The sequence below is a fragment of the Apis cerana genome, linkage group LG5 (assembly GCF_029169275.1).
Source record: "Apis cerana isolate GH-2021 linkage group LG5, AcerK_1.0, whole genome shotgun sequence".
Taxonomy (NCBI): domain Eukaryota; kingdom Metazoa; phylum Arthropoda; class Insecta; order Hymenoptera; family Apidae; genus Apis; species Apis cerana.
In genome coordinates this window covers 10,235,865-10,250,495 of record NC_083856.1, presented here as the reverse complement: position 1 = coordinate 10,250,495, position 14,631 = coordinate 10,235,865, and the positions used below count along the sequence as shown (strand labels likewise).

The window sequence follows — 14,631 nt, the reverse complement described above, 5'->3', positions numbered from 1 at the left end:
CACAAAGCACGCGTGTTTACACGCGAACGAGGCTGTGTACTCTGGTTGTTATCGGTGTAGCGGCAAGTGTTACGGGCTACTATAAGCCTTCGGGCATGCGACAAATAATATAAAAAGGAAATCGCAGATATCATCTCTCTCTAAATTTACCGAGCCCCCGATTTCGAGCGAGGCTCGATAAGATTTCGAGCGAGTCGAGAATCGTCGAGAATCGAGGAATCGAGAAATTTTATGAATACGATGAATTCGTGTGTATATATATATATACACGTGTATTTTCGTTGGATCGTGATAAATTGATGAAATTAGACTTGGTATCTTTTTAAAATTAATAATAACTTGTCGGCAAATTTAACGTGGCACGCGACTCTTGATGCTAACACGTCACGTTTCGAATAAATGACTTCATCGAAAAATTAACTGGCGACGCGCGTGATATCTTTCATTTTTCTTCTGCTTTTTTTTTTCTTTTTACAAATTTCTGATTATTCTTATTTTCTTCTAATTTCGAGAAAAATTCGGAATTATTCAGATTTCTTTCTCGTGTTAGAATATAAGATTGTTCTTTTATTTTTGACAATTTTTCATAATCGGAAAACTTGTGGTCGATGCAGAAAAACGAGTTCGGGGAACGATATCGATTCCACTTTTCGCAATTTTATCTTTTCTAATTTCTATCAAAAATCTCAGCCACGCGTCCTCAACGCAACAATCAGAATTATTCAGATTTTTAATTATTTCTCGCATCAAAATCCTTATTCGCAGTAAATCCGTTCAGGAAATCATATCGATTCTATTTTTCACAATTTTCTATCTTAATGCAATAAAAAATCCATCGCACAGAAATCATTTCCACTTTTTCAAACAAATTTCTGATCCCCGAGTTTAACATTTTCCGAGAAAACCGAACGATATTTATTTCGATAAATCCTCCTCGAGTTTTCCCCATCGAAAACTCTCCTCGACAAACAAATTTTCTTCTCGCCAAAGAAAATCCCCTTCCTCCCCCAAAATCGAGATCCCGTTCTTAAGAATCGGCAGGGAGGTCCGTTGTTTGGCGAGGGCTGCATTGGAAGATGTCAATTGAGACAGTTCTAACAGACAATGTAAACCTTCCGCGTGCGCAGGGATCGTGTGTGCAAGTATGTTTATCGCTCGTCCGACCCGAGTGATGCCTCTGTGTATGATGTCAGACTCTATCTTTGGCGCGGAGTAGATGACCACGCGAGAGGCTGCACATCTGCGCGGAAATCTCGATTAAATTCACCAATTCGTCCCCAGGTTTTACCAGATTACGGTAATTTCGAGTAACTGTCGTCCACTTTCCCTCGCTTTCGGAAGATGGAATAATTTTTCGAGGTCGATTGCACGAGGGAAGAGCAGGTTACGTTGCGGATATTGGGGAAGAGTCGGTTGCAGTGTTTTGATGAATTTCGTGGAGAAAAGGGAAATTTCTTTGATGAAAGTTGTAATGTTAAATTGTTATCAATTTTCGAGCGGAGGAATGTAAAGATATTTCGCTTATCTTATTATTTGAAATGTTTTATTCGATGCAAGATGGCTCGTTTTTCTTTCTTTTCTTTTTCTTTTCCTTTTCTTATTTTAATTATTTATCGATGGGAAACGATTACGATTGCTCAAACCGGATGCATGATGCAAAATCGTTCGCATCAGGGGAATATTTTATTCCGAGAAATATCGTAAAAAAGAATGGCGGAGACGTATCGCGTCATTCGTGTTTACCTCTGATGCTTTTCTCGTGTGTTTTCCATTTTACAGATCACGCTCTCTTTAATCTTAAACAATCGGCTGTACAATTGATAAAATAAACCTTGAGTTTTTTTTATCGTTTTTTATCTCTTTTTCTTTCCTTTCTTTTTTTTTTTTTTTTTTTTTTTTTTGGTATCTTCAATGCTCTTATATATTCCTAAAATCAATTTTTACAGATATGTTCGTCTGTTTCGTATTCTATTAAATTCTTTAATTCCGTTCTAAATTTGTGTTAAGAACGAATTTTGAAATTTTTCTCCCTTTTTAATCTCTTTTTCGCAAATTATACAAGATACGGACAATCTTATCGAAACAGATAGATCGAGAAGATTAATTCTATAACGATACGATTAATAAATTGGATAAATTCGAACATTTCCGAACGAAAAGAATTCGTCACTGTTCCAATCCAATTTATTATTCTTCGTTGATTATAATTTGGAAACTTTTGATTAAAATCGAGACAGTTACGAGAATAAACGAATACGCGCGAGATGGATTATTATTGTATATGCTTGTAAAAACAACTCGCCTATCGATTCGTCGAAATCTGAGAAAATCGTTTTTCGATCGAATCGTAAAACAAAATTGTTCTTTTATCGCTGGAAAATTTCAAAAGAGAAAATTTTCCTCTCCGACGAATTCTCATCGTTGATTCTCCTTTCATCGGCGGAAAACAATTCGAAGAATAGAATCGAGATATTATTAATGGAATTTGGAATTTTCTTTCAAGATGAACCAAAATTTTCGGTTTCAATGTTCGATAATTTGCAAGAAATTTTTGATAAAAATTTCTTTCGACGAAAAGATTCTGAAATATCAATATTAAGAGAATTTTTAATTTTTCTCCTCCCTCTCGAGGATCACGACGCCTGAATCGAATTAACGAAGCCCAACTATCTCGAAGAATCGTAAGACGTGAAAAAGGCCGAGGAGCAAGAAGTATCGGTGGCCGATCGATTCGATGAATAATTCATGGCCCGGTTGGCGAAAATCGGCGTCGATGAGGGGCGGGCGATAATAATAGGTTTGCAAAAAGGCGGTGCATCGGAAACGGCGGTGGAAAGCTCGATTCGGAAACGGCGGCTCGATTTCGAGTCGCGTGAACTTTGCACGAGACAGGTGACACCATCGATCTTGCGATAATTTTCGTCGGCTGGCGTCGTCTCGACGCGACGAATACACTGAATTTTTCGTTAAAACTCGTTCGTGTTCCCCGAATCCATCCACCAACTAGTATTGACCCGACAGAGCGAATTTTTCGTATTTGCCGTGGACACTTTCGCGCCATTTTTTAAATAGAAAAAATATCGACGTTTAACGACAGAGCTGTTTGATTTACTTTGATTAATTTTGAAAGTTTGACGGAGACTGGTTTCGAAATTTGAGCACGAATCGTTCGAGGATGATGAATTTTTCGATTATTAAAAAAAAAGTCATACCAAAATTTTCCATTTTCACTCTCCCAGTACTTTCGACGAGTCTCAACTTCTGAAATAGAAACGCGTTCGAGTTGACGATTAAATTAAAAATCGTTTAATAAATTCCTTTTTTGGGAATGTCGTTCTTAATGATGGAAAATTCGTGGAAAATCGATCCTCCCGAAAAAAAAAAGAAGCCCTAGTGGATTCGCGCGCGCGCGTTATAGGCAAGAGGTGACTCACTCTCAGTCACGTGTACGTGTCTCCACGTGTAAGTGAGTGCATTCATATATACGTATACGTGTACACATACGAGTCACATTGGATTCACAGTGCCGTATATGTTCGAGGTTGTTCGAGTTGTTCGTTTAAAAAATTCTTGGAAACGTCGATAATCCTTATCGTTTAACGATCTGACATAACGGGATTATACAAAAGTTTTTCGCTTACGTCAATCGGTGTGAATCACTTTTGTTTTCGAATTTAATCGTCGCTAATACATTTCTTTAATCCTGCTAAAATTATTAAAATTCGTCGAAATATATGTATATATATACGGATATGAGGAAATAAAGAAATTATTTTTACAAAGTTCGAAGGTTTGAAAATAGAATATTCGTGATTTTTCGTGTGTTTAATTTCACGGCGATAAATCTGGAGCGTGATGTAAGTGAAAGAAATTTATACGTGCCGAAAAAAGAAAAGAAAGTTCATCGAAGTGTATTATATTCGATAACGAAGAAATTAAAAAAATTTATTTTTACCAAGTCGAAGTATTCGAAAGTACAATATTGGATACAAGTGATTTTTTTTTCCTGGATTTAATTTCACGGTGATAAATCTAAGGTGGAGCGTGATACAGGTGAAAGAAATTTACACGTGTCGAAAAAAAAAAAGAAAAAGAAAGAAAAAGAAATAGGTGAAAACGTGGGATATTTCGTTGGCTGGACGGAATTAGCTAGGTAACAAGGTAATCGTTCGGTTCGAGTGTTTGTTTTATCCGAAACGAAGTATACGTAGGTCTATTAATACGTTGGTAAGGTAGAGTGGTCGCTAAGTAGTCACTAATTTTTGTTACACGTGTGCGAAAAAATACACCGGCACGCGTCGAGGTTGTTGTGATGTTAATAGAAAAAGTGAAGCATTTTTTCTTTTCTTCTTTTTTTTTCCCTTTCTTTCTTTCTTTTCTCTTTTCCACTCGATGAAAACGAGGATTAATGGCCGCGAATAACGAACGATATTCCGTAACGATCCGTGTAACAGAATTAGAAGAAGTTTCGATCCTCGAACGTTAGAAAGACGAGGGTTCTTTGACCCTGTCGCGCATTTTCGTAACCGGAAGCTTAACAAGCGCATTGTGCCTCCGTGACCAAATATAACCTCGGTATTTTCCATCGAAAATTTACACCTTCTAAATCATTTAGAAAATTATATTTAGAATAGCTTAAAAATATCAACTCCCGACACGATTCATCTGCCCTTTTTTTAAATCGAGGACGAACATTCTCCAAATCACAGCGAAAAACCGTAAGATTCTAAAATTCTGACCCATCGAATAATTTACTATTTCCTACTACGCTTATCTATCCCCGATAATTCGAGTCCTTGTTCCTTCCCGGATCGGGAAACGGATCCACAATGATCTTCCTTTTCCACACCGAACGAGACAACTCAACGAGACAAATTCGAAAGAAAGGAGAAAAAAATTCTAATCCCATCCTACGTAGCAAAAGGATAATTTCCCCGCAACGATAACATACGTACCTGCTCGCTCGCTCGCTCGCGCTCGCGGATACCTCGAGTCCTCCCGATGGCTCGCTCGTTCGCTCTCTCTCTTTCTCACTCGCTCACTCGCTCACTCGCTCGCTCGTTCGCTCGCTCGCTCGTTCACTCACTCACACACGATCGGCCGTGTAAACTCGCGCATAACCTCACGAACACACATACGGACGGGCCGTGGCCTCGCGTGGTCGGTAGTACTCGTAGATCGCGATCGGGCGTTCCGTGGGGACGAGCCGCTCAGTCTCAGCTCGTCGGCCGCAGTGTACGGATCTATCGAGCACGCTCGGTCGATCGCACACGATCCGCATCGTGTTTACTTCCGGCCCCTATCGTGCTACCGCAACTCAACCGGAAATGTTGACGAAACGAGCCAGGCACGGGGGACGTCGTACCCGCGTGCCAACGCTCTCCTGAACACCGCACTCTCTCTCATCTCTCTTTCTCTCTCTCTTTCTCAACTTCCTCCTTCTCGTGAGGATAATTTCTTCTCTTATCTCCTCCTCTTTCCATCTCCTCTCTCTGTTTCTTCCACTTTCTCTCTCTCTCTCTCTCCTTCTCTCGATCTTTCCTACTCTTTCCTTTGTTTATCGTTGTTTTTTTCCCTTTTTTTGTCGTTCCCTCGTTCTCCTCGCTTCTCCCCCTTCTCCCCCGTTTCGCGCGTTCGTCGGCTCTTCCCCTCATTACCGGTCGAGGACGGCGCGCCTCGAAACGTAATCCGGTGAGGACAGTGGTGGTTCCATGCGGTCGCACGTGGATTATCGTCGGTTGTTATCGGGATACGGAGTGCACGGGTTGGTGAACAGGCCTCGAAACGACGACGACGGTGCGTCACCGGCACGGCTCGTGAGGTGGCTGTTGGTTTCGTCGTAAAGGCGAACCGGTTCGACCGATCGGGAAAGGTAGGTTCCTCTCCGACGAACGTATTTTCGACCTATATTTACTTATATATCCTTTATCTCGTTTCTTCCTTTATTCATTCTATTTTATCCCCCGTTGTTATTATTGTTATTTCGCAATCTTTACGATATTCGTCGACCAGCATCGCCTCGCGAACCTCGCCTCGATCCCTTTTGCGCCCGATCCGCGAGCGTGTTTGGTAGTCGTTGGGACGATTATGGTTGTTGACGATGTCGCGAACACCGGTGAATCTTGAATCTCGGTGACTGGTCTTTCCTTTAATTGGACTGGTTACCGCGATGCTTATCTGGATGGAGATCGGTGTAATTGCGAGAGTAATCGGGATCGTGGATAAAGTGAGATCACTCTCCACTGAGATCATTCTCGAGTTTACCTCGGGGACCCTGTTTGCTCCTCTTCCGCCAACCTTAGAAGGGACGTAAATCGCGCTTTCCTCCTCCTTTCTTCCCCTTCGTGGAGACGGAGAAATTCGTACCTTTGTAAAAATCGTCGGATCTTTTTAACATGATCGTCGATCTCGAGTGTCGAGTAGCTTAGAGTCGATCATTCAGGAGTTAACGTGTATTATTCGAAATCAGTGTTTTTCATGCTGAATTTCAACTCCGTACGTGTATATTTACAAGCAAATTACTTATTCTTGAAATCTTATTATTCCGCTACTCGGTCACCAGAACGAAACCACTTCCGCCATTATTATTCTTTACTTCGATCGCAACGAGGAAACCAACAGAGATGTCAAACAAGCGTTTTCAAAGTTTCCAAACAATTGTTCAAAGAAAGAAAAAGAAGGGAAAAATCTGTTCCATTTCGAACGACCGTCCGAAATCGAGCGGGAGGAGAGACAACGTCAGAAAATTACATCATTCGTTCAAATATCTCTGATCGAAGCTCGGCCGAACAAATAAACACACCAGAAGAAAGTTACATCATTCATTCGTGCCCGAATTCTAATATATCACGCGTGGTAAGAAAAACAAATTTTCCAATTCGCAGAAAAATCTCGACCCGTTCCAACTTGCACGAGAAATCGTTCGATACCTTACCTCGCGTTTCTCCCAATCCACATACATACATACGACCGAAGGAACCGAAGCGAGCGTAGAAAGGGAAATCGCGGATTTTTCCACCGTTTGAAAACATTGGGAACGAAGGGGAAGGAAGGAAAGGATCTGCCGCGATCGGTCCGTCGCTGGTAAGCGGTCGAAAGCGAGTGGAAGCGCGGAAGGCGCAGCGGCAGGTGCTGGCGCTACACCTGTCCGCGGGCCCGGGCCTCGAAGCGTCGAATTCCACGGCGTTTACTCATTCCAAACAACGAACCCGCGGTCGGAGCCCGGTGGCGGCGCTGCTCGTCGCCTAGAAACGTGGAGCGAAGAAAGAGCGAGAGGGAGAGGGGGGCCGGGCCAGGGCAGCTTCCTCACCTTCTAATATTAGTCGGCTGACTCACGACTCGATCGTACGCCGGCGTCGACGCCGCGACGCGCGAGCGTCGTTCGTTGCCACGGCATTGACACGAAACTCGGTATGCCTGGCCGAGTTCAACCGGAAGTCCTCCCGCGTTTCCGCCCGAGTTTCGACTTGCCATCAACTTTCGAACAAGCGTTTCGATCGCTATTTCAATTTTTCCTTTCGGGAGAGTAGTTTTGGAATTAAGCTCTCTTCCTTTTATCTGCAGGAGGTCGATCTTGTTAGAAAGGAGAAGGAGATAGTCGTAACGATATTGTTTATCGTTCCTCTTCCAAATGACCACATTCCAAAGGAATGTTACTTCCATTCGCAGTTTCGTTCCTTAATCTCTAGATGGACGTTGCGTTATTTTCATTTCACTCGTTGTATTCGATGTATATGTTATTCTAAGTTTCAAGAAATCGAAGGCTGCATCGACGATATATATATATCTTATCGTTTCATTGTTGCGAAAATGACAGGGACAGTTATTCTGACCTGGCAGTTGGACACCGACCAATGGTCCCGAAATCGTTACGAAACGAGGGAATGCGCGAACACACCAAGTTAGACATTACGTGATGCCTCGACGATCCTTCCGCTCACGCCCTTTTCGCGCCGCTCTCTATTCGCCCCCCAAAAATTGCGAGATAGGACGACTCGAGGACGACTCTGGGCTATCGACGAACAGGGCGCATCGATATATTTAGAGTCGGGAGGAAACGGTGGCGGGGACCGGTGTTCTCTCGCCTTGTGTTTATCGAACCGACTTGTTGGCGCGGAGGAACAATGACGACAAGGTGAAAAGAGATGATCGTCGATGAAATTTAGAATGAAAAAACACCATCTTTATCTCCGTATATTATCATGCCAATGCTAGATTTTTCCACGCGTTCGAGATAATCGAACTGTCTAGGAGATTATCGATCACTTGTCGTTCAAATTTCTCCCCTTCCCCTTCATTCCTCATTTTCCATAGATCTCTCGACGAATTGTCAAAGCGGTGTAACGAGACGGGTATATGTGATCGATACGCAGAATTTTGCGGAATATGGCGAAGTAAGGAAGTTCAGTCGCAGTTGGATGTGTCGAATCCGCATAAACTCGAAAACTTGTCCACCGAAGGTGCACACGTCTCGCACTCGGCATTCCAACCGAGTTTATTGACCCGTCGTCAGCTTTATCGTCGTACACCTGAAACTAGCCGCACGCACACGCACACGGGCGCAAACGGGGAGGAGGGAAAAGAGCGTTATTGGCCACCGTTCCGCCGCGTTTTCGTTATCGTGCACCGGCTTTTAACCGGTGAGATTAGAGAAACGTAACGGTGTCGGGAGCACGAGGAAACGATTCTAATGCGGGCCGACTGCCGTCAACGTGCTTTCACTCTCGAACGAGCCACGCCACCACCGTCCATTATTATGCAACCTAAGTCGCGGCCATTATTTCAGCCTCGCTTATGAACGCCATCCTCCAAGGTTAATCGAGTCGATCGCCTCGATCCTCGTTTACACTCCGATAAAAGAGTAAATCTGGTTTAGTTGTTCCGTGTTTCGATGCGGGCCACGTGTTCGCTTCCCCACCGGCTACCGTTTCATCGGCCGACGAAACAGTTGCGTTGAAACAATCGTGGTTTTGGAGGAGAAGATTGAAGAATGTTTCTTCAATGTTTCTTCACAGCTGTTGGATGGATCGATTCAACGAATCTTTCGAATTTCGACCAGAAGAAATAAATTTTTGACTGATCGACTGATTTAGTTAAACAAGACGGTTGCAGACGAAAATTGCATTCTTCAAATAATTAATTATAGAAATTGTTAAGGGAATCGTTTTGGAAAGGAAGATGGATTGAACGAAAATTTTGAATCTCGACGTGAGAAAAGAAATCTTTGACATATTGATTGCAGATAAAAATTGCGTTCTTAAAATAATTAATTATAGAAATTGTTAAGGGAATGTAGTTTTGAAAGGGAAGATGGATTGATTGAACGAAAATTTTGAATCTCGACGTGAGGGAAGAAATCTTTGACAGATTGATATTATTGCAGACAAAAATTGTGTTTTTACAATAATTAATTATAGAAATTGTTAAAAATTGTTGTTAAGAGAATCGTAGGTTTGGAAGAGAAAATGGAAAAATATTTTTTTTCAGTTATTGGATGGATCGATTAAACGAACGTTAAAAAAAGGAATCTTTAACGCCTTGATAAAATGATTAAAAAATTAGTTAGCTTTTGGAATGAAGGAATATTGAATTGAATTTTGTTAAAATAAAATTGTTACAAAAATTGCGTTTTTAAAATAATTAATTATATAAATTGTTAAGGGAATCGTGGGTTTGGAAAAGAAGATGAAACAATATTTCTTTTGAATCTCAACGTGAGGAAAGGACGTGAGGATAGACTGATCTGAGAAATTAGTTAAAATAGACGATCGTTACAAAAATTGCATTCTTAAAATAATTAATTATAGAAAATGTTAAAGGAATCGTGAGTTTGGAAGTTTAGATATTGAACGAAAATTTCGCAAGGTTTTTAGGATGAAGGAAATCGTGGGTTTGGAAAAGAAGATGAAACAATATTTCTTTTCATTTGTTCGATGTATCGATTGAACCAAACTTTTGAATCTCAACGTGAGGAAAGGACGTGAGGATAGACTGATTCGAGAAACTAGTTAAAATCGACCATTAAATTAGAAGATAGAAGAATGTTTCTTTTTAATTATAACGAAAGTTTCTCAAAATTTTCAATTTCGAGAGAAAAGAATTTCTTTATCGATAAACTGATTTAAAAAATTAATTAGCTTTCAGGATGAAAAAATATTGAATTAAAGATTATTACAAAATATATAAATAAATTGTTAAGGGAATCGTGGGTTTGGAAGAGAAGATGGAACTATATTTCTTTTCATTTGTTGGATTGAACGAAACTTGAATCTCAACGTGAGGAAAGGACATGAGGATAGACTGATTCGAGAAACTAGTTAAAATCGACGATTAAATTAGAAGATAGAAGAATGTTTCTTTTTAATTATTGAACGAAAGTTTCTCAAAATTTTCAATTTCGACGAGAGAAAAGAATTTCTTTATCGATAAACTGATTTAAAAAATTAATTACCCTTTAGAATGAAGGAATATCGAAGATTGTTACAAATATTCCGTTCTTAAAATTAACTAATTATCGAAACTCCTCGACAGAGATCGCGCGAGAGGAAGAAAAGAAAAAGGAAAGCGGAGCAGGGATAACGTGCAAGCTTCCTTGGCTGGCATACATCAGGCGGACGTGTGTCGGTTTGGGCGCGGATAATGAGCGTGTCGTCGTGGTGAGCACCTGTGCAAGCCGTGGAATATTTTCGTCGACGTGATCCGCGTAAAACGGCCGCAAATACGGGTATTTCGGTGGCTTGACTCATCGCCTCCGTAACGCTATTTTAAAACCGTCGTCGCCGCCGCCCGATGTATCGAATCCTACTGTTTACCTTAGCCTCGTGATAATTTCACGAGCGAAATTTAAACGGTCCCGAACCGTGCCAAAATTCATTAAACATTGTCGACACGGACACGGATCGCCGCCTTCGATTTTCCGCTCCGAGAGGAGAACATCTTCTCGATCGATTCGAATTAATTCGGCAACAATCTCGATCCTCTGCCGCGACGTACATTCTTTCCATTCTCCCCAAAAGTGTTTATCTTGCGTTCCAACGAGATTGTAATTGAGGAATTGATTTGTAAAATCAATATCAGAGGCTGGGGATAGAGTCAAAAAAATTAGAGGTAAGCACTTATCGATAGAATATTCGATCGATCATCTTTTCACTGTTTCGAAGAAACCAAAGAATTATATCATTGGACAAATTTGCACATAAGTAAAGAATCGTGATTTCTAGCGTGAATATACTGCGAAACAGAAATTGAATCGCACGAATATTCGAATCTCTTAACTCGGTTAATCTCGAAACTTTGTCCGTCCATGCAATTGGTCTGGTGATGGATTGGTGGAATCTAGCAACAAGGAATGTTGAACGGAGAGCAAGTTACGTGACTCACTGATTAGACGGTATTATCGGAGATTCGAGAGCTGTCGCTTCTTCCATGAAAGATTAAAGGTCGCTGGCTTCTTCGTCATCTTCGCCCACCCCCACCCTATCGTTGACCCACGCGCCAGATCTATCCTAGTTCGCGATAAGAGAGGTTTCTAGCCCCATCTTTCATCCAGTTGCAATTTCCATCCAGAAGAGGAGCAGAGTCTGCGCCTCTCTGACAACTCGTCGAAACTCGAGCGTATAACACTTTCGATTCTTGGGTTAATTTTTGAATCTTGAGCTAATTTTTACACGATCGTATACATCTGCGATTCAATCGATGCGAATACAAAGTTTTCTTCTTCGAGTAGAACGTCTCGATCATCGTATTGGAAGATTCTTGCAGCTCAAGGCTGTTCGATCAATGTGAATACAAAGTTTCTTGATCGAACTTTTTTCAAAGATCGATCAAACGATGAAGAATTCGAATCGTTTGTTCTTTCTTAATTAATATTGAGAAATATTATTGGTTCGATTAAATAAATGAAAATAAGGATTCTCCAAATTGTCAATTTCGAACACGGTGCAAAAATATCGTTAAGAAACAAGTAATCTCGATTCTTAGAATATGATAAATAAAACGTTCCGACAAATAAAAAATATTGGCAGACATTTTGGAATATCAAACAATCTCTTAAATTTAAATTCGAAAATAAGAAATTTAAATTAAGAAACTTTGCATTCGCATTGCAACATTGATCGAATAGCAGATATTTTGGAATTCCAAAGAAACAAACGACTGAAACAATGCTTCTCTTAAACTCGAAAATAACAAAATTTTTCCATTCACGTAGATCGATAGCCTCGCATCGCTCGAATCCTGCGATATGATAATCGAGACGTTCCATCGAATATTAAATATTCCAAACGACTCAAAGTACTTTAATCGACTTTAATGCTTCTCCCGAACCTAAAAATAACCTTCATTCACATTGAATCGAATAACTTTGATTGGCAAATTTACATATATCTCCCTGTAAACGATCCTGAAGCAAAATACGAGCGGTGTTCTTCTGTTTCCACAGCGTCCGGGCCGCGTCTGGACGCGACGACGACGACGGGCGAAGCGCGGGGCAGCCCGGGCCGGCAACAACAGCAGGTCCAACGCGGCAACGAGCCCGAGCTGCACTCGTCACCGACCATGTCCACCCTGGTCTGCTGCGAGCCGGTCTCGGCCGCCGCCCGCTCCCGCGACAACCTGAAACTCGTGCTGAACCGCAGCCTGAGCGAGCCGGGGCCCCCGGCGGCGGCCAGCGCGCCCGCCGCCTTCCTGTCGGCCGCCCCCTCGCCGCCGGCCGCCGGGTCCGCGCTGCTGTCGCCCGGCTCGTCGACGAGCAGCGGCGTGGACGGCTGCTCGACGGGCGACGGGGCCGAGTGCGGCCTGAGCGGGGCGAGCGTCGGCTGCGCCGACTGCGACCCCGTGCTCCACCACCGCCATTGCCACCACCACCTCCACCACCACCACCACCTCCACCACCAGCACCTCCACCACCAGTCGTCCAAACGGTGCAAGCTGGAGACGGTCAGCCTGCCGACCAGCCCTTCGTCCGAGAGCAACACCCTGCAGAGGCAACTGGTGCTGCAGAGGACCGCCACCGTGACCGCCGATCAACTGGCCGAGCGGCTTCGCTCGAGCCCCCCCCACGGGGAGGGGGCGAGCGTGCTGCTCGACTGCCGCCCCTTCATCCTCTACAACGTGAACCACGTGAGGGGGGCGATCAACGTGAACTGCTCGGATCGGTTCAACAGGAGGAGGCTGCAGCTGGGCAAGGCGGCCCTCGCCGATCTCGCCAGCACCAGGGAGGGCAAGGAGTTGTTGCGTAGGAGGCATTACAGGGAGGTCGTCGTGTACGACGACTGCACGGACGACGTGGACCGGCTGCCCGTCCAGCATCCTCTGTTCCTAGTGCTTGTCGCGTTGCTGGACGACAACAGGGAGCCTGCTCTTCTTCTGGGTGAGTGCCCATCCTCTCTTTCCTTTTCTCTCAACAAGGATTTAGCTTTAGGCGCGAGTTTCGCTCGTGCTAATGAGACGAGTAATTCTCTCTGCTACGGATTATCAACGGGTTGGGGAAGAGGAGGTAAAATTTTAAATATCTCCGAAGGTGAAGGATAAGTCATCGAGGGGCGGACGAAATTGAAAAGTGAATGGGAAACGAGATGGAGAGACGTGGGTGCGCGAGGATTGCTCATCGGCGAGTAACAGTACTCCACTGAACGCGTTTTCTCGCCTCGTTCCTCGTCGAGATACGTGCTCGTTTTACGGAATGCGGCTACCGGTGTTACGCGCCCATCACCGAGCCACACGACTCATTCACGGGACGTCCGATTCTCTGTTCGAATTATCCCTATTCGAGGGAAAATCTCGAAATAAACGAGTTTCGAAGCACTCGAACTTGATCGATTCTTTCGATCGAAAGGATCGAGTCGAGTCGATAACGAATTCGCGCGGAACGTGCGTCACAAACTATCGTCACGAATTAGTCAATCGTTCAAGATTGATAATGCTTGTATTTTTCCATGTCCCGTGTTTGCATCTAGAATCCAATAGGCGATAACAACGAGGATGGAAATATCGCGCGAAAGGATCGAAACGACGCAGATCGCAGCGGTAAACATTGGTTCTATTAAAAATTGTGTCCGCGGTACGTCAATGATACTCGCGCGTCATGAATGAAATTTCCGACGAGATTCCGCTGAATTTTCCGCTGTTTGCTTTCCGTTCGCGGCGCACGTGGCTCCCGTCGGCCAAAATTTATTTTATTTTAAAATAAAACGTTAAATCTGGCATTTTAACTAGGAACTAGCGTTTCGAGAAATCGGGGCCAATAAATCAGATTGTTTCTTTCGTCTTTTTTAGAAATTTGAAAACGCCTTTTCAGGTTACGTTGGCTGGTATTTTTAGGCGCGCGACATTGAAGTTTGCGAGAGCAACGTCGCTCGTGAAAGTGCGCACGCTATAGCGCGTAATTACGCGACTCGCAATTGACACCGACGGTTGTGAACGCGGCATAATGGCGGCTCCAACGAAGGAGGAAGGTCGTTGGGAAGATTGCATGGAAAATGAGAAGGGAGAGGGAAATTGGATATATGAAAGTGTTATCAAGAGTTCATTCAGTTGCCAGGGAAAATGAATGAGATTTTGATTCCGATAAATATTTATTATTTCGTAAAAGATAGGGGAGAACGAGTTTTGATTCGTTCGTTTATTTCGAAA

The 14,631-nt window shown here is 43.0% G+C and overlaps 1 protein-coding gene across 4 annotated transcripts in view; it reads left to right on the top strand.

Annotated features, from left to right (window-relative positions):
- LOC107994327 (dual specificity protein phosphatase 10) overlaps nt 1-14,631 on the top strand; it is a 68,906-nt gene that overhangs the window by 5,511 nt on the left and 48,764 nt on the right. For 2 of the 4 annotated variants that reach the window (XM_062075117.1, XM_062075118.1), the window contains one exon: nt 12,440-13,369. In XM_062075117.1, the coding sequence (XP_061931101.1) occupies nt 12,440-13,369 (930 nt within the window). Of the gene's footprint in view, nt 1-5,826; nt 5,873-10,593; nt 11,107-12,439; nt 13,370-14,631 lie in introns of those variants that run through there. The other 2 variants (XM_062075121.1, XM_062075119.1) reach the window with 2 other exon arrangements.